Raw genomic sequence first — 19362 nt, forward strand, 5'->3', positions numbered from 1 at the left:
CTCAGAAAGGCTGGCCGTGGTGTGTTGGTGCAAGTGTTCTGACTTCAGGAGGGGAAGTCTTTATTTAACTCTATATAATGTGTATATAATGCTATAATTTTAAAGCACCTGCTTCAAAATAGAAACGGGAGTGGTGGAGATAATAACAATAAACAAAAATTAAACTAAACCAGGCTCAGTGCCCAGGAAAACTACCCAGATTGCAAGAACTGGGCAAGGAGTAAGTCAGTAGGAGGGAAAAGGCAGGAATGGATGGAGCTGGAACTGCCCCCATTAAAAATGGCTGCTCTGCAGTGTGATCGCTGTTGAGCAGTTCTGTGGGGCATTTGTCGTGTGGGTGGGGTGCCTGGGCTTCTCATTTCAGTGACAAGCTTCCAATGGAACTTGCCTTTCTAAGATGTCAGTGCTGGACATACCAGGAACCACAGTGATCTTGCATTGTGTTTGAGCTTTTATAATGCTGTACACTACTTGGAAATAAATGGGCCAGAAGTAAAAATAGGAGCTCATGACAGCTTTCGCTAAAGTTACAAGAAAATGTTCATGTTTCCCAGGATGCCAAAATGTCAGGTGATTTACATAAACAACAGAGGAAATCCTCTTTGTGTTTCAGGGGGTGTGTCTAATACAGGAACCCATGTTTTCCTGTTATTGAAAAGCATTCTTTAGTCTGTTAAGCCCATTTTAAGACCTGCATACATTCCAGGTATGTTGTTTAACATTAAAACACAAGAGCAGGACATGACTATCAGAGGCACCTACTAGATTTCCCTTTGTGTCGTAGCAGACACAAAAAAATAAATGAATTGAATTAAATGTAGGGCCAGAACCCTGAGCAGACTGGTAGTAGTTATTGCTAATGGGACCTAGCAGGCCTATACTTCGAGCGTAGGCCAGAGAGGCCATTTGTGAGTAGGAGACAATAAATTTCCTCTGATTGTGGGTGTTAAGGGGATGATGACTTTTTAACCATGAAAGTAAATGTAATTGGTGTGAAATATTCAGAAGCTTCTAGCTGAATATAATGGAAATAATGGGTAATAAACCTACGCATTATTTGAAATTAAAAAAAAAAAACATTTGCTAAATTCTGGTTAAGAGCAAAGAGGTGAGAGTGTACTGAAGTCGTAAAAGCAGTCTTCAGTCCTGGAACTGCAGGGACCCTCAGCAGACCTAAAGGCAGGGCACCCCCACTTCTTTCTCCTCTTGGTCCTGCTTTTTTGATCCTTCAATGCAGCAAACTCTGGCATGCGTGAAAGGACAGTCTTCTTATCACCAACCGGGACGGGAGTGGGTGCTTCCTGTCCTTTGTCCCCCAAGGCTTCTCTTTGCCATCTGTCGAGGATCTGCCTAGTTATTTGAAAATGTGGAATCTGTGGGGTTACTTGAAGCAAAGAGTCATGGAAATAAAGAACAAACTGACAGGGACCAGAGGGGAGTGGGGAGGGACATAACGAGGGAAAGGGAGGGAAGGGTCAAGTCAAGGCACGTTTGGAAAGGACCCATGGGCAAAGCCAATGGGGAGGAGGATTGAATGTGGGAGGTGGGGGATGGGTAGGGCAGGGGAGAGTAATGGCGGGGGGGTGGGGAATGGGAACAACTATAATTGAACAACACTAAAAAATAAAATAAAAATAAAAATACATTCATAACTTAAAAAAAGAGAAAAAAACAAAGAAAACATGTGCTGCTGAAGCCGTCTTATTAGGATAGCATTCATTATGACAAGTAGTACTTTCCACTCTTCCCGGTTCCCCTCGTAGCGTCTTCTCTGTTCAGTCTTATGATTCCTACAGCCAAGGCTCATAGGAGCTTCTGGGAAAGCTCTTTCAGAGCTGATTACCTCCCCACCCTTGAATGTCTAAGTCGAGAGGTAAGTAGATATAAAACTATCCCAAGTGACTCCCTCCTGGCAGCTGGTGCTTGACTTCTGTCTGAGAGGTGACACTCCATCGTCAGCGTGACTAAGGCGGAGAGGAGGCCCTGGTCCTGCCCATGTGGGGACCTTAGGAATTCATATTGGTGGGGGGAGGCGTCCAGAATGCCAGATACAGTCATAGTCAGATGCCAACTTGATACAAACTGGACTATGTTTTAAAGCCAAACTGTTCCCTTTTTCTTAATGAGGTATTACTCTTTGTCACTGCAACATGAAATATTTACACCAGACTATAAAATTAGAAACATGCATTACATTTCCTTAGGGGAGCCAATAACCTCCACTTCCTTTAAAATTCAGCCTTTCCCAATGACCCCTACCTGGTGCCCGTCAACCCTGTATGCTTCTTTCTCCGCAGTTGGTTATTGTACATTTGCAGTCTCCATTAAAGGTGTTCGGTGTTACTAGGTTAAGTTGTATTCAGTGGGAATGGATGAAGACATAAAGGATGCAGCAGCCCTTACAATTATAATTGTATTGTAACTGCTCGAGAGTAGAGATTGTAACCTCTATGTCTTTTGAGTTCACCCCTCACCAAAAGCACACACATTCATTCTCTTGAGATGCATGTTTGTGTGTGTATTTTTTCTTCTCTCGTTCTCAGTTTGCATATGCATGTAGGAGTGAGGTACAAGCACTGCTAGCCGAGGAAACAAACCAGCCTGCACACCCACTAACCCGAGTGGTCTTTTCTTGGCAGTGACCAACAAGAAACCCACACAGGCATCCATTACAAAGGTCAAACAGTTTGAAGGCTCCACGTCGTTTGTGCGGAGATCCCAGTGGATGCTTGAGCAGCTCCGCCAGGTGAACGGCATCGATCCCAATCGGGTGAGTGACCTGTCGAGGGCTGGGCGATGGCACTCTCTTCACGCAGTGACTCTCCCATTGGCCTTGGCAGTGGTGGTGGTTGTCTGAGCTGTTGTTGCACAAAGCTCTTTTTCTATTTCAGTTATGTGAGTAAGACTCTCTGGTTTCTGTGCCCTTCTTACAGGGACTTATAAATATTTTCATCATGTTTGATGCAGGAACGTAAGGGGATGCAGATTGGAGAAATGCTACCTCCAGTAATATGTTTGTCAGCAAAGTGTAGAAACCAGAGCTCAGATATTGTGTCTGTGGTTATCCGTGTGAAAAACCACACCTACCCAAGCTTTATTCATCTCCTCCTGCCCCCAGTGATGAGCTTTATTTACTTAAGTAAATAAACAGCACTTTAAAGTTTAGGAGTCTATTGGATTTAATAGGAGAAATATCTTGTGGTAGGGTTATTTATTCAAAATACATTCCTCTCTTTCGCATGTAAATTGTAACCGTATACTGAAATAATGAGGGGGAGTCTTTACCTGTCAAAGGTTAGGGGCAAGATTAAGGTGGTTTAGCACTGAAGGAATTATGTTCCAAGTAATTGGGAGGGTGATGTGTAGTCTGAATTCTGAAACAAGTCAATGTGTGGTAGGCTATAGGGACTTCAGTGATCCTAGCTTCCCAGGGACATCTGTTAATACTGCGAGACCCGGGGTTTGCTTGGTAAACAGATGGGTGGATTCTCCACGCACCTGAGTGCTAATAAAGATGAGCCTTATGTTTAGGATCAAAGTTTACAAAGATGTGTTTGCCTTTAAGAGTCTTTTGTTGGGCATAAGGTAGAAGCAGCAGTTTTTATACATTGAGATCAATAGTTATTTCACTGTTTTTCTCCAGGATTCTGCAGAGTTTGATTTGTTGTTTGAAAATGCTTTTGACCAGTGGGTAGCCAGCACAGCCTCAGAAAAATGCACCTTCTTCCAGATCCTCCACCACACCTGCCAGAGGTACCTCACAGACAGGAAGCCGGAGTTTATTAACTGCCAATCCAAAATCATGGGAGGTGAGTAGGCATTTGTATGACTTCAGTCATCCTGTTTCCTTAGACTCACTTCTACATAAAAAGTTAGGTGTTGTGCGGCACAAAGGCAGAAAAAGAAAAGAAAAGATGCAAGGTACTAGTCTTCACGAGAACCACATTGGGTGGGTTCATTGTGTGCCCAGTCTGCACACAGTGGGGTGTTTTCACACAGTGGGGTGTTTTCACACTTGCCTACAATCTGGTCTCATGAGAAGAATGAGCCACTTGGCTGTGATTGTTTGTACTGTAAGAATAAACCTGGTCCTCTATTAGAAGAAACTTTCAGTGTGGTTTCTTTACTACCATTTCTATGATTTTGTTGCAGAATGCTGTTTTCTGGGCTGCTTCTTCCTGTTACTTCTCAAGATACTCTACAAATATTAATTTAAAAATTCTTACAGATGTCATCCCTTTCTTTCAGATAGCTTTGATTTCTTGAATGGCCTGCAGAGCCGAGTCGGGATGAACACTGTGAGGCAGCCTTAGGGCCAAGTGCCAGAACTGGCAACTTAATGAGAGACAGAATCTAAGTGGGTGCTTAACACATTTCTTTTAGGTGGTATTTCTTTTTAGGGAATTGAAGCCGTGCTAAAAATAAACAAGCCTTGCCAGTCACTCTGTGCGTTGGAGAACAGTGTTTACATTGTTGGTCTTTTCACTGACCCGATCTCCTGATTTTGAAAGAACTGTTTTTTAACTCTCCCAATGTATCTTCATCAGGAGTCAAATGAGAGTCACATTAGGGACATTACATATGTTCTTTGGCCTGTATCTATCTTCATATGAACGTGGGACAGAATTCCATCACTCTGTCCCAGTACCTGATATAATCATGGTCATTTTGTCATTAGTCTGCTAGATGTTGTGTAGAGGAGACACTGTCCAGTTCTTATTCACTGATGTGTTAGTGTTTCTCTTAAACAGGAACTTGCTTACATCATAAGATCCTTGATCAGTCTTTCTTGGGCATTGATATACAGTTGTCTTACAGTTTCTCTGTTGAGCCCTAGAAAAATATATCAGAGGTGATGAATGGTGCTCCTTGACTCCAGAGTGGCCAGAAGTTAGACACAGACGTTAAAAGGAAAGGAACTGGCCAACACTAACTCCTTCCTCTTTAGGAAACGTCTGTGGCATCAGTGCTCATTGGATGAATCCTGTGTTGGAAGTCCAGCCTGGGCAGACTTGGCAGAAGGTCAGAGCACACCAGGCTTAGGCCCGCAGAGCCGCGTGAGAGGGGACAGTGCCTGCTAGGAAGTGTTCTCCCCACCTGTGTCAGCGTGCTCGCTCGCTGGCTTGGCTAGTGCTTAGGCATAGGCTCTCCTCTAAAACTGATTGTGACAGTTAGGGATAGGAACAGGGTTTGGGAAGGTTTATGTTTTAAATCGGTTGAAATCTCACTACCCTGAGATAGCCAACAGTGACATTTTGATGACCTCTTTGATGACATACATTCCTCTGTGTGCATGCATTGAATATGTATGTACATAAATATATGCATACATACATATATAGATACACACATAATCACAAAGAACATTTATTGCTGATAAGAATACTATGTACTAAAAAAGTGAATTATATCTCTATACTTAAAGCAACCTTTAAGTCACCAGAAACACAAACATACACATAAGAGGAAGTCTAGCCCCTCTTCTAAATTGAACCCAAGACCTTTAAGTGACGTACACTACCCCACAAATCTGCCTTACTCTGAAAAACAAAATAATAATGATAATAATAATAATAATAAATAAAACGAATGTGACATTATGAATTTGAAATTTCTCTGTTGTCCTTGGAGACAGACACTTCTCCGCATTCCTCCCTGAGCGCAGAGGGGCCGTGGGAACTTCCTCATTTCCTCAGGACAGAAACGTGAGGTGGAAGCCAGAGGGCAACAGGCTCACTCCACTGCCCTTGGGAAGGAAAACGAGCCACTCGGTGCCTGCTAAGGTTAGGGACCATTTAGATGGCTCTTCTCTTCCCTAAGGGATGGCACTAGGCAGTTCCTCTTCTCTGTTGTCAAGTTCTCATTTCTCCTCTCACAACAGTTCTTTCGTTATTTTATTCCTTCTCGACTCACCATCCAATTGTGTGACAAATACGTACTCAGCCCCTACTCCATGCTAGTCCCTGTGCGACCTCCGGATGTGGAGAACGGTTCTGTATCTGGTCTCTGTGGTCCCTGCTTGCCCCCACCCAAATCCTGGGCTGCAGATCCACACAGCCTTTCTGTGTGCTCCTCCTGTACCTTCTTGAGTATCCTCAGGCCTTCCCACCCAGTCCCACCATCCGCTTCTGTCAGCCGTGGACCCAGCCCTTTGGGGGTCCTCCAGTGCCCTGCGAGCCCCAAATTACGCAGAGTTCAGACAGGAGTCTGTATGTCCAGTGTTCAGTTGTTGCTATGTGTATTTAATAAATCTAAAGATTGATTTCCTGCATTAAGAGAGTAAGTCAATGAGACCACGTGCCAGAATCTGCTTTGCCTTTTGTGATCACAGGTGTAATTATCAACTTCATCAGATCTCAGTTTCCCCAAGTGTAGCATGGGGAAGTCAGGCTAGACAGGGTCTAAAATCCCCTCCAGTTCTCTCCTTTTCAGAATCTGTAATTCCTAAAGTGTAGCTTTGTTATGTACGTTAATCACTTTTGAATTTAAGCATCAAAAGCTTTAGTGCAGTTAGATGTTGACTGCATGTGGCCCTGGATTCCAACGGAAGGCAAGAATTTTGAATTACGTATGTTGTCATTTGTTGGCAGCACGCGTGTCCTTAATGAGTGCAGCCGGTCTTGTTTAAACAGTTGCTTGTCCTTGATAACACTTGTACCAACACACCCTAATAAATTAGCGTCCTGATTAGTCTTCCTTTCTCCCAGTTACCACAGTCACTAAAAAATGGGGTGGTTCTCAGGTCACTCCATTCTGACTCCTTTAACTTTTGGAGCACCTGCCCCATCTTCAGATCTTCATTTCAGATGGGAACTGTTGCCAGTTCCACAGTGTCTTTGGGTCTCTTCTCACAGTCCTAGACACAGTGTTTTTGCGCACCGTGCAGTGCGGTAGTTTTTGTGGTTTTAGAGAACTAATATTGCTGTTGGTTTGCTGCCCTCCACCAGGTTCTTTACAAGTTATCTCGTTTAGCTTTTCCAGCAGCCTTTGGAAATACAATTTATTATCTCCATTTTGCAGGGAAGGAAATAGGATCAGAGAGATTATTAAATAGCTCACTAAGGGTCACGTAGCTGGCAGAGATGAGATTCAAACATAGGCACACTCTTGTCTAACGGCACCTTCCTCAGGGCCACTGAGTGCCATGCTCCAGGGAACACCAGTGGCATTGACTTTGGCAGGAAGAGTGCCCCCTGGAGTTGTGCAAGTGTTTTTGAAAATATTTTAGCCAGCACATTGCTAAGTATTAAAAAATACTTAGGTAAGAAAACAGGACCAGAGATTATGGGTAGTTTTAACTTTTTCCCTAGTTTTATCACAAGTATATAATGAAGATAACTCTTAAGTGAGTTTTTTTGACCTAGGAATGATGGAGTCACCAGAGAACTTTAAGATCATTTCACTTTTGGGTTTTTTTGTTTGTTTGTTTTTGTTTACCAGAACTTCACTATGTTATAGAGATAAAAGTGAGGCTGTGTTAGTGAATGGGGAAGATGATGGCACCAGGCTGGGAATACCTCTCGGGTGTTCTGCGTCTGGTCCAGTCCTGTCGTGGGGAACACTGAGGTCCACTGAGTCCGAATGACTTTCCCAAGATCAGAGGACTGGGAGCGAGTCTGCGTGACTCCTACTGAACCACACTTCCTTTAAAATACCAGTCCCACTAGGGTTATCACTTAAGTACCTACAGTTCCATGCAGCTGTCTCATCTGTATTGTGTGTGCATGCCACATGACAGATTTTTCTTTTTCCCTCGGGGAGAGTCGGTTATGCGGAAATAGATTGTGTGGAATGTTTGAAATTCTCCTTCCAAACATATTTTCTTATCTCCAGGGGACAGGCTGGGAAGCTTTGATCCTCTGATGCTGGTTTCAGGATCCTGGAGGCCTGTGTAGTCGACAAGGCTACGTGAAGGCCCGCATCCACTGGAAGAGGGCAGGATGCTCTAGCCCGTGTGAGGGGGAAGCAGTGGTTCCTTCTCATGCCTCTCTCAGCATCCCTTCTTCTCTGGATGGCTGGGGGACCAATCAGCGAGGACAGAGTCCGCATGGTCATTCCTAACCTTCACCCTACCTCTCTTTTAGTTCGTTAAAGTCCGGTCACCTTAAAGAATGCAAAGCCATTCATTGGTTGCTGGGTCCCTAAGTTACCAAGCAACCTACAGAGATCAAAGGCAGAGGGGTGGAGCCAGTCTGACTGCTGTAAGTGAAGTCTTCGGTTCATTAGATCGTACTTCTGAGATGGCAGCTTTGTTCTCTCTGTTTATTGTAAACAGGTGATTTTATATTGTTATGTACATGTGGTAATATATTTGTACTTCAAAGACACCTCAGAATTAATCACGTGTCGAACTTTAGACTCCAGAAGGGAGACTTGTATTCGACTAAATCATTTCAAAGAAACGTGTTCTGCCTCAAAAAGTAATGCCAGTTTAGATAATGGGTGTGTCGCCTTAAAGGAAGGTCCCAAGGGGCACTTTGTTCTTTTGCTTTCTTGGTTCTTCTCAGTGAAATGTGAGGAAATTGTATGTGGCTCCCCATTGCTGTGGATCTGTTATTTTTCTTTTTTTACTAATACCGTGAACTATACACATCTTTTTATTTATTTATGTATTTATTTTTAGACATAGGGGAAGGGAGAGAGAAAAAGAGGGTCAGAAACATCAGTGTGTGGTTGCCTCTTTTGCGCCCTCCACTGGGGACCTGGCCCACAACCCAGACATGTGCCCTGACTGGGAATCAAACCAACAACCCTTTGGTTTGCAGGCTGGCACTCAATCCACTGAGCAATACCAGCCAGGGCTGAATGTGGAAATCTTTGGTAGTATTTGCAACTTCTGTGTTAGAACCACAAAGTAGATTCTTTACAAACCTGTTTTCTTTTTCAATAAATATTATAAATCACTTGTAAGAAATAAATGATTTGTTCTTCAAGGCAAGGTTCTGTACAAACTAAAGCATATCCTAATATTTTCTTGAACTCTAATCCCCAAAGCCCTTGGCTAATTCATTCAGTTACCTCTTACTCTTTCACCTGCTTTAGTTCAGGTCACCCTTCAGTGAGCCCTACCTACATTATCTGAGGCCCAGTTGTGCACATTTCCTCATGACTCCATACGCATTTATGCAGCACCCTGAGCCTGTGAATTTCCAATGACAAAGTAGGCACCTTGGTCGACTTTACTTACCTTTCTGGGGGACATCGGATCTAAACGTGTATAAAACACAATGCAGTAACGCCAAGCTGATCACTGAGCTGCATTTTAAAGGATGGTTAGCAGGTGCCAGATAGACAAGGTCAGAATGAAAAGAGCTCTTTCTAGTGCAACAGGTAATCCTCACAATTTTATTTAGTGTTAGCTATATTCAGAATTTGGAATGTGGCAGAATATATATCTATGAAACAGGCTATTTTGAAGTTCTATCCTCATCAAAAGGTATGTCTTAAGCACTTGCCCATTTGGGTACAGCCCTGCAGGTGGCGCAGACCTCTGAGCTCTGTTAGAATTCCAGGGACACCTGTCTCCGATGTCTCCTTCATAGCAGTCTGGCTCTCTGATTGGTGTGCTAAAGGGAAACTGAATGGCTTTAATCTGGATTCCTTCAGATGGAATAGAATCTTAAGATTCACAGTGTGACTTTGTATTGTACTTTTCTTCCAAACAATGCAAGCTCATCCCTGGCTGAGATGTGCAAATATTTCACCTATGAAATATTGCCCCTTGGGCATGTGTAGGGTGACATAATACGTAAATTATAAAATGAGCACGTGTCCATAACAGGGTTCTTAGAAAGGAAAAAGTGATCAATATGGCCATTCTTACTTCCAGTAGATTAGTTTAGTAAAATCAAGTGCTGCACAATGGCATTTCGGTCAACAACAGATGGCGTGTACAGTGGTGGTTCCACAAGGTTATAATGGAGCCAAAAAGTTCCTGTTGCCTAATTACATCACAGCCATCCTAATGTGGTAGCACAATGTATTACTCACAAGTTTATGGGGACTCTGGTGTAAAGAAACCTAAAGCCACTAATAGTTATGGAAAAGTATAGCACATAATACTATGTACAGTATATAATATTTGATAATGATATATAATTTTATTGGTTTATGTATTTACTACACTTTTTTAAAAATCCTCACCCAAGGATATATTTATTAATTTTAGAGTAAAAGGAAGGGGGGATGGAGAGGGGGAGAGAGAGAAATATCAATCCATTGCCCCATGCACACCCCAACCAGGCATCGAACATGCAACCTAGGTATGTGTCCTGACCAGGGACCAAACCTGCAACCTTTGGTGCATAAGACAACGCTCCAACCAACTGAGCCACCCGGCCAGGGCTACACTATAATTTTTATCATGATTGTAGAGTATACTGTTTCTACTTGTAAAAAAGTTTGCTATAGAACAGTATGCTGTGTCACACCAGCAGCCTCACGTGCTCCATGTTTACCGCATCTCTTAATTGCATCATTCTCTCTTGTGCTTGATTTACCCTTGTTTGTTTTGTAGAATGAGTGTAGCCTTAGTGTACAGTGTTTATCAAGTCTACAGTAGTGTACAGTAATGTCCCAGGTCCTCACACTCACTCAGCACTCACTCCCCGACTCACCCAAGGCAGCTTCCAGTCCTGCAGGCGCCATTCATTGCAGTGCCATATACAGCTGTACCCTATTTTATCTTTTCTACCTCATTTTTGTTGTACCTTTTCTGTGTTTAGGTATGTTTAGACACACAAATATTTACCATGGCGTTACAGTTGCCTACAGTATTCAGTAGGGTAACATGCTGTGCAGATTTGTGGCCTGGCAGCAGTAGGCTCTCCCCTATAGCCTCACTGTGCGGTAGGCAGAACCTCTGGGCTTGTGCCGCTGCACTTCATGGTGTTTGCACAGTGACGAAGTCACCTAACACTGCATTTCTCAGAACGTATTGCGTTGTTAAGTGGCGTTATGACTGACTACACTTTAATTTTTATATTTTTTCCTTCTATTTTAATGTTTTCTGTCAATGTCTTTGTGGAGTGTGAACCTCACACTCCTACACATGCTCCCACCAGGGTTTATTTCTTAAGAATAAATTCCTCTGTAATTTTTGCCTGGTTTGGGATCAGAGATCATAATTCACATAAGAGTTCAGTTGTGTTAAAACTGCCATATTGCTGCCTCTTGATGCCCACCTGTAGATGCAGCTCCGAAGGGGGGCCACCCTGCCCAGCTGGCTCACCGACATGAGAGGGCCATGAAGTGTTCCATATAGTTCTTTAAATTAAGGAGTATATGTCATAGGTCCTCTAGTGACAGTTTTTGTTATCCTTGAAGAAGTAACAAAATAGCACGCTTCAGTTGCCTTCCACCATGGTACAAACCAGGAAAATGATTCATGAGGATCTTGCCCAAGATCCCATAGCTAATAAGGGATAGAGCTAGTGCTTCCGTCAAGGCTGGTCCCTTATTCCCCATCCATGACTTCCAGGTTCCCTTGACAAGCACAAGTCTCTTTCTTATATTGATCCAACTGAGCAAAGAGGAGATAATACCATTTGACAATATATAGGGGTGGGCAAAAGTAGGTTATAATAACAAATAACACAATAATAATAATACAAAAATAAACGGGTTCATGTACTCACAACTATAAACCTCCTTTTGCCTACCTCTGTATCGATGAGGACCAAATTAGAAGTTCTGTTTGAGGGTTCTCCATAAGTGACTTTTAACTGTATTAACCATATACACGTATACACACAGACGTATTACCATCCACTCTTCTATACCTCATCCTCTTCATTGCAGCCAACACCATCTTTTCCTAGACAGCATGGTATTTCATTAAAGACTTGCCTTTGGAGAAAGTAAGAAATTAAGAAACAAAAGATACACCAATAAAAATAAGTGTTTAAATTAATACAGTTGGAAAGTTTGGTTTAGGAGGTGTTTTTTGTTTTAGTTTCTGGACATCCAGTAGCGTAACTACTGCATCAAGCACTTTTGATGTTTACGGTGCTGCATGAACTACTGACGTCACCATCTGGCATCCGCTGAGCACTATTAGGAGCAGGACATTTTAGCAGAAGCTACAAGATGTCTCTGGACCTGAATCTTTTATGTATTTGTTGTTTAAATTTAGGGTAGCATTACCATACTCTGAGTCAGCCATCCAACTTCATCCTATTCCCACGAGGTAAATCAGACACAGATGCTTTTATTCTAAGTGAGAAAATTGAAGTGCCCAAGGACTATTTCCTTAGGTTCCATCCAGTTCTGTGCATGATATAAATGACTAGTAACTAAAGAAAAATTGGGTCACAGATGCGATGTTTGTCTTTTTCATTGCTCATTGGCTGTAAGATACACTGAAATGCATGCTGTGAAACAGCTGCTGGGTTATGGTTAGTCATCCTAAGCCAGGAGTGACTTGTATATTAAACATTTTTGAATCATCTCTCTCTGTCTAAGTCTTGAACCAAACCAAGGCTACGTAAGGACCCTTCTAAGCTATCATTTATTGGCTTGACAAGAATCATGAATGTATTTAGTCTACCCCAAGGTTAAGTAATCTGCAATAGATGAGAGCCATTCCTACTTTCAGAACCACAACTGGAAGGTGTAACTGCACAACCTGATACAGTGAAAAGAGCAGACTGCGTTCACTTGCCCCTGCCTTTGATGGCGTCACTCATTAGCTCTGAAAAGTTATTGCATTAGCCTCTCTATGCTTTTCTGCATGTGTGGGTAGTAATGTATACCTTGAAGGGATAGTTGGGGATTAAAGTGAATTTTTAAATATTCAATCAGATGATATTTTTGCAAAGTCCCAGTAAATGTCTGAATATTCTATTAAAAACTTGAAAGTTGCAGTATGTGTATTTATATTACATGATTTCTTCCAGAACATTTTCAAAAGCCATTTATCTTATGAAAAAGGTGACAAATGTTCTTGAGTTTTCCTAATCCATGTTGGTCATAAATATTACAAAATTAAAAAAAATAATGTCTTTGTTCCAAGTGGAAATGAACTGACCTGTATGATAGACATTTCCAATGTCTGGATGCTGAGTTGTTTGCTGTGGTTTATAGAATGTTGAGTGTGTTTTAGTTCACATTTGACATTTACTGAGTGTGTATGTTACTGCTGTCTTACCAAGACAGTGGTGTTTAAATTATAGACTATGATGCTAAGTGAAATAAGCCAGTCAGTGAAAGACAAATACCATATGATCTCACTTATAAGAAGAATCTAATGAACAAAATAAACCAATGAGCAAAATAGAACCAGAGGCGTGGAATCATGGAACAGACTGACAGCTATAACAGGGGAGGAGGGGGCTGTGGTCTGTTTGAAAGAAAGTGAGGGGATTAGTCAAAGAACATATATGAAGGACCCATGGACAGGGACAACAGTGTGGGGAATGAGTATGGAAGTAGAGGGTGAGCTAATTGGAGGTGGGTGTAGGGGGAAAAAAGTGGGACAGCTGTAATAGCATAAACAATAAAATAAAAAACCTTTAAAAATTACATTAAGTAACACTGTGAAAGAGATCAGAACACATAGTCAGCTCTCCTCATAGGAAAGAAAAAAACTAAGGTGTGTTTCATGAACTTTCTAATAGAAATATTCTTTTCCCACCTACATATCTTCAGCCAAGAATATTTCTTTGAGTCTAGTTTTCCTTCCACAACCAAGATGGAGATACAGGGGTCAAAGGTAAAATTGTTTAATATTGTTAGACATGACGTGGTATTTCTGAAATAGACAGAAAAGCCAGGCTGCATGATGTCTATAACAAACAAGTACATTTTTTTTCAATTTGGGAAACCATAGTTTTCTATGTAAGAACATTTTTTAAAATCTTCATAATGAGTGTTACCATAATTTCAGAAAAGGAGGTTTCATACTAATTATTAAAAAAAGAACACAATTTCTGAGAATAAAAGTCCATTCCTTAAATTGAAAACATTTACCTTTATTTAAAAAAAACTTATGACATTGTTCTTATTTTTCTTAGTTCACATAGGCTGAGAAAAACAAAAATTATCAGCTGGCATTTAAAGGTTGCTGTTCTGCTATAACATAGAAACACCAAGAACTAAAAATTACATGGAATTTTAGTGAAGAGAAGCTTAAATTCTCAAGAACAGTAACTGGTTCTAAAAGTGGTCATTTAGTGTTTTGTCAAAATCATCCCTCTACCTCTGGGGAAACCACTCAGAGCACATACCTTTTGGACAGGAGATCACAATATAATTTTCAGAATCCAAGGCCTGTTCCTCACCTGAAATAGAGATAAGGAACTTGTGCAGAGAATCCAAGAGATGACACAGAAATATGAGATTTCAAAAACCTTTAGTGCAGTGCTAAGTAAAATGGGGTTTTTTTTCACATTATATCCTAAGCTTCTAGAAACTTTATTATTAAAGTAAGATTAAATCACCAGATTTAGCATTAATAGTTATTTGAAATTTGGACACTGATTTATAAGACCAGATGTTCCTCACCTTTCTACTTGCAATATGCCTACCTAGGACTGAATTCATGAGGCGTCCTACAAGAAGCAAGACCATTAGAGGTTGAGAGATTTAAGAAACAAAAATAGAAGACAGTAAAATTTGCATTTCAGATAAACAGTGAGTAGTTCTTTTTAGTGTATGTCCCATATCACAAATATTGCATGGAACATATTTATGCTAAAAAATTACTCATTGTTTATATGAAATACGAATCTTACTGTGTTCTGTGTTTTATCCGGCAACCTTCAGGGGCACCAACCCTCCCAGTGTTTAGCCACCACAACGAATATGGGAAACAAAAGTTTATTGTTGTGTAGGCACATAAATTGTATGATGGCCAAACAGTTACGAGGACTTTAAGATCATTTGAGATGGGAGCTCTCAAAGGTATAATGTTAGGTTAGCCATTCAAAGATGCACACAGAAAAAAGATATGAGGCCAACTACTATGAAGGGCAGGGACTCTCGGGGATACCAAGCAGAGCAGAGGCTCCCGTTAATGGAGGAAGAGTAAAATGCTTAAGGGTCTCAAGAATTAGGAGAGGAATAACAAAGTCTAATGGGAAGCTGTTCAAAACCTGTCCTCCTGTCCTCCTGTCTGGCCAGCTTAATGGTTTTCTTAATGATGGAAGTGACTGGTCTACCAAGGATCCCCTTACAAATCTGCGGCTTACCCACAAGCTCTGGTTCACCTTTATCCATTGCACTGCCCATCTGTAGCCCTCTCTCACTGTCAAGTAAACAGGCCTAACAGGTAACGCTGGCTTAGCCGTTGGATGGTTTGGTTTGGTTTGGTTTGGTTTGTTTGGCTTTTTGCTCTAGCTCTATACAAGCATAGTATCCAAGGGCGATGCTGGGTTAGGTTCCATGAACCATCCACTAGGTTACACCTGGGAAAGGGAAAGGGACTGTTTCAACATTTTCAAATTGCAAGTGCACATTAATCATAAACGTTTCAGTTGCAATGCAGGAGCAGCAGGAAAGCAAAAAATAAGAATATCATTATATTGGGATAAAATACATGTTTTAGAAAAAAGAAAAATGAGGACAAGTCTTTGTTAGCTTAAGGACTTATTTAGTGTGCCCAACTTTTGAGTGGTTAATTTGTGAGATGGCAAGTGTGTGTGTGCGCACCTTTGCATTTTTTAAACTCTGGATACAATTCATGGAAAAGTATATGTTTGTTTTACTTTTATTTAAGTTAGCGGTCAGTGCCAAAAGAACAGTGTAACAGTAAGGAATACCCAGACTATTTTTGAGTTTAGATGTCTAAGCAGAAACTGATTATTGACACTTTGAGAAAATCTTTGTAAATGTAACTGACATAATTACCCATAATACTATGCCCAGTAGAAAAGAACTTTCAAGTGGAATTAATATCTATCTCCTTCACTGAACCTGACTGAGAACATTTTGGTCAGAATCAGCCATATGTCACTTGTAGCAAGGAGAATTAAACAGGATGGAATACGTCTGGCAAAAGTCAGGGGCATTCCATGATTCACATACAAATATTGCGCAAGAGCCAGTCTCCTTGTGATTATTTATACGATTATGTATCATTCCCTCGATCAGTGTTTCATAGGACCTCGATAAGGTCCTATCCTATGGACCTTATTTTTACAGTTGGTTGATTTTATTGATCTTCCCATCTCCCATTATAAGAGTTGGGGACATGAAGAAAAGAATGGTTTTCACAAGGTCAGAGTCAATTCACACGTCTGTGATAAAAGCCAAAAGCTTGTCCCGATGGTTGATTTCCAGGAATGATAGGGGGTTTTAGACATAAAGTGGGGAAAAACATTTTTGCAACTCTAAGAAAGTTTTTATAGTGTCAATATATTATCCTTGTGAATTTTCCTTAAGCTTTTAGCTTGAACAAGATAGCATATATTATGTTTTTCACCATTTAGAAGCAGGTGTTTATCTGAAACTTAATGTGTGTCTTAGCTTCTCTAGGCACAGTTGAGTTTACCATCTCAGCGACTTACATTAGTTCCCTACTGATGCTGTAGCAAATTACCACAAATTTAATGGCTAAAACAACACAAAATTGTTGTTTCCTAGTTCTGGAGGTCAGAAGTTTAGAACGGGTCCCAGGGCCCTGTTCCTTCTGAAGGCTCTAGGGGAGAATTTGTTTCCTTGCCTTTTCCGCCTTCGAGAGGTGACTTATATATCTCGATTTGTGGTCTTTCTCTCCATCTTCAAACTCCCCAGTAGCATCTTCTCATCTCTTTCTCTGGCGCTTACACTCCTATGTCCCTCTTCTAAGGACCCTGCGGTTATATTAGGTCCATCAGATGATCCAGAATAATCTTCTCTTCCGAAGATCCTTAACTCAATCACATTGGCAAAGTCCCTTTTACCACGTAAGGTAACACATTTCCCAGGTTCCAGGAATTAGAGCGTGGACTTCAAGGAGCCATCATTTCCCTGCCTTAGCATTTTCCTGAACAGTTCCAAAAGCTGCAGTATCACACTACTGTGTGATATCGCCCTACATTTCATTTTTTCTTTCATAAAACATGCATTCGAATACTTCCTGTAGACCATGTTACTTGTACAAATCTGCTACAACTTAAGACATTTAAACTTAGAAACACACAAACTTTTTAGGGACACCCAGGGCTTGCCATGTGCATCGTGATCTAGAAATTCCTCACTTTACCAGCTGAGATATTTGTACTTTGGCCCTTTCTCTTTACTTAAGGGATTTGTTTTTTTCTTAATAATTACAAAGGTTCTTCATCAGTGTCTAGGGTATTAAGTAGTTAGAGTATTTAATGTTTAGGGTATTAACTTAGAGTATATTTAGAGTATTTAGGGTATTAAATACTTAGAGTGTTTAAACATAAAATTTAATGTTTTTGATGATGAAGGTATTGTAGGACATTTGCTTTTATTTTAAAATGTCATCATTTCCCTTGATACTTCCCTTCCTGACACCTCAGAAAATCATTTTAATGCCCTACTCTTAAATAACTTGGTGGTATTCCTCCTAAGAGACTGGCAGTTCCCCTTTCAGCTTTGATATAATGTGTCTTGGTCGAGTTTATTTGACACATACTCATTACAGACAAGTTCAGAGTAGCTGGTTGGATTTATCCCTTTAACTCAACATACATTTAGAGGTGATTCAACATGAGCACCTGAAATGTAGTTACCATGTTAATTCAACAATTTTCTATATTTCTAAGTGTGTGTGTGTTTTCCCTGTTGTTGGTTCGTTTGTTATCTCCCTGCAAGTACAAGCAGCTCCTCTTAGAAGGGTTGTTTGTTTTTTTGGTTTTTGGTTTTTTTGAGGAGAGGGGTTGTGGCACTGGGATTAAGAAATAAACCTCACAGATACAGACAGCAGTATGGGGACTACCAGAGGGGGAAGGGTTGGGGGAGGTGGAAGGGGATAAAGGGGAATAAATGGTGATGGAAGGAGATTTGACTTGGGGCAGTGAACACACAGTACAATGTACAGGTGATATACTATAGAACTGTACATCTGAAACCTATCTAACTTTATTAACCAATGCCACCCCAATAAATTCAATTAAAAAATTGAAATTAATTACAAATGTAACTTTATTAAACTTTTTTCATTTCTTCATTACAGTTGACAATCAATATTATATTAGTTTCAGATGTACAGCATATGGTGTCTAGTAGCCACCTGACACCATACATAGTTATTACAGTATCATTGACATTATTCTTTATGCTATACTTTACATCCTCATGACTGTTTTATACCTGCCAATTTGTACTGTTTAATTCCTTCGCCTCTTCACCCAGTCCCCCAACTCCCTTCCATCTGGCAACTATTAGCTTGTCTTCTATATCTATGTAAAAGCTCTGTTTCATACGCCTTCTCTTCCTGGTATGGTATGGTGCACATTAAAAATAAAAGAGCTTTGAATGCACAGATCTGGGTTTGAGTTTCTGGTACATGGACAAGTTATTTAAATCTCCTTTTGAGAAATAAAAGGCTTGGAAGAATGCAGTAAAGCTTTCTTCAATGACGTTTAAGAAAATAATTCCAAAGTTATAACTCCCCTCTTTTGCGCCTATTATACACCTCAACTTCATCCTGTAAAAGTGAAGTATATGTCTACACAAACAGCTCAATTTCTCTCTCATTAAGATTAGGTAAAAACCAGGAGTTTTAAGTTCTAAAACAGGTAATAATAGAACCCTGGCTGGTGTAGCTCAGTGGATTGAGCATGGGCCTGCGAACCACATGATCATGGTTCAATTCCCAGTCAGGGCACACGCCTGGGTTGCAGGCCAGTTCCCAGCAGGGGACTCATGAGAGGCAACCATACATTGATATTTCTCTCCCTCTCTCTTTCCCTTCCCTTCTAAAGATAAATAAATAAGATTTTTTTAAATTAAAAAAACAGATAATAATAGGCAGGACTATGGTATTGCTGCTGCTTTTCAACCCTACCCCCCCACCCCCATTTTAAAAGAAGAGATTGAAATGTGTCATTTAGGGCCATTTACTTTCAGTTAGCCAGGCTTATGTGAATGAGTGAATCTGTCAGTAAGACATAATTGACATAATCAGCTGGTAAAAACAAAGGGGCAAATAAGTATTAACATTGATGAACATTGTAAAGTTCTTGGATTACTACATTGATAAAAGTGAATGTTTTAAAAATTGAATGTTGGAGCAATTTGACCTGTAAACTTACATTTTGAGACTCCCTCTGCACCACCACATACAAAATAGAGTAAATTTAAAAGATATAACCACTTTCAAAAAAGAGAGAGAGAAGTGTAGGCATAAAATGGAAACATAACAGACTCACAAGTTAATAGGATTGGAGCTGCTTGCCTACTGGGTTATAGATC

General features: G+C 40.7%; 1 protein-coding gene across 6 annotated transcripts in view; it reads left to right on the top strand.

Annotated features, from left to right (window-relative positions):
* Window positions 1–19362, top strand: part of STXBP6 (syntaxin binding protein 6) — a 270879-nt gene that overhangs the window by 187774 nt on the left and 63743 nt on the right. For all 6 annotated transcript variants that reach the window (XR_005065228.1, XR_005065227.1, XM_037037460.1 and 3 more), the window contains exons 3-4: window positions 2640–2770; window positions 3644–3809. Coding sequence is in view for 4 of the 6 variants with exons in the window: in XM_037037460.1 (XP_036893355.1) it covers window positions 2640–2770; window positions 3644–3809 (297 nt within the window). In the remaining 2 variants the exon portion in view is untranslated. The remainder of the gene's footprint in view (window positions 1–2639; window positions 2771–3643; window positions 3810–19362) is intronic.

Source organism: Sturnira hondurensis, unplaced genomic scaffold (genome assembly GCF_014824575.4).
Source record: "Sturnira hondurensis isolate 20B ecotype Veracruz unplaced genomic scaffold, ASM1482457v3 Scaffold0023357, whole genome shotgun sequence".
NCBI classification, from domain to species: Eukaryota; Metazoa; Chordata; class Mammalia; order Chiroptera; family Phyllostomidae; genus Sturnira; species Sturnira hondurensis.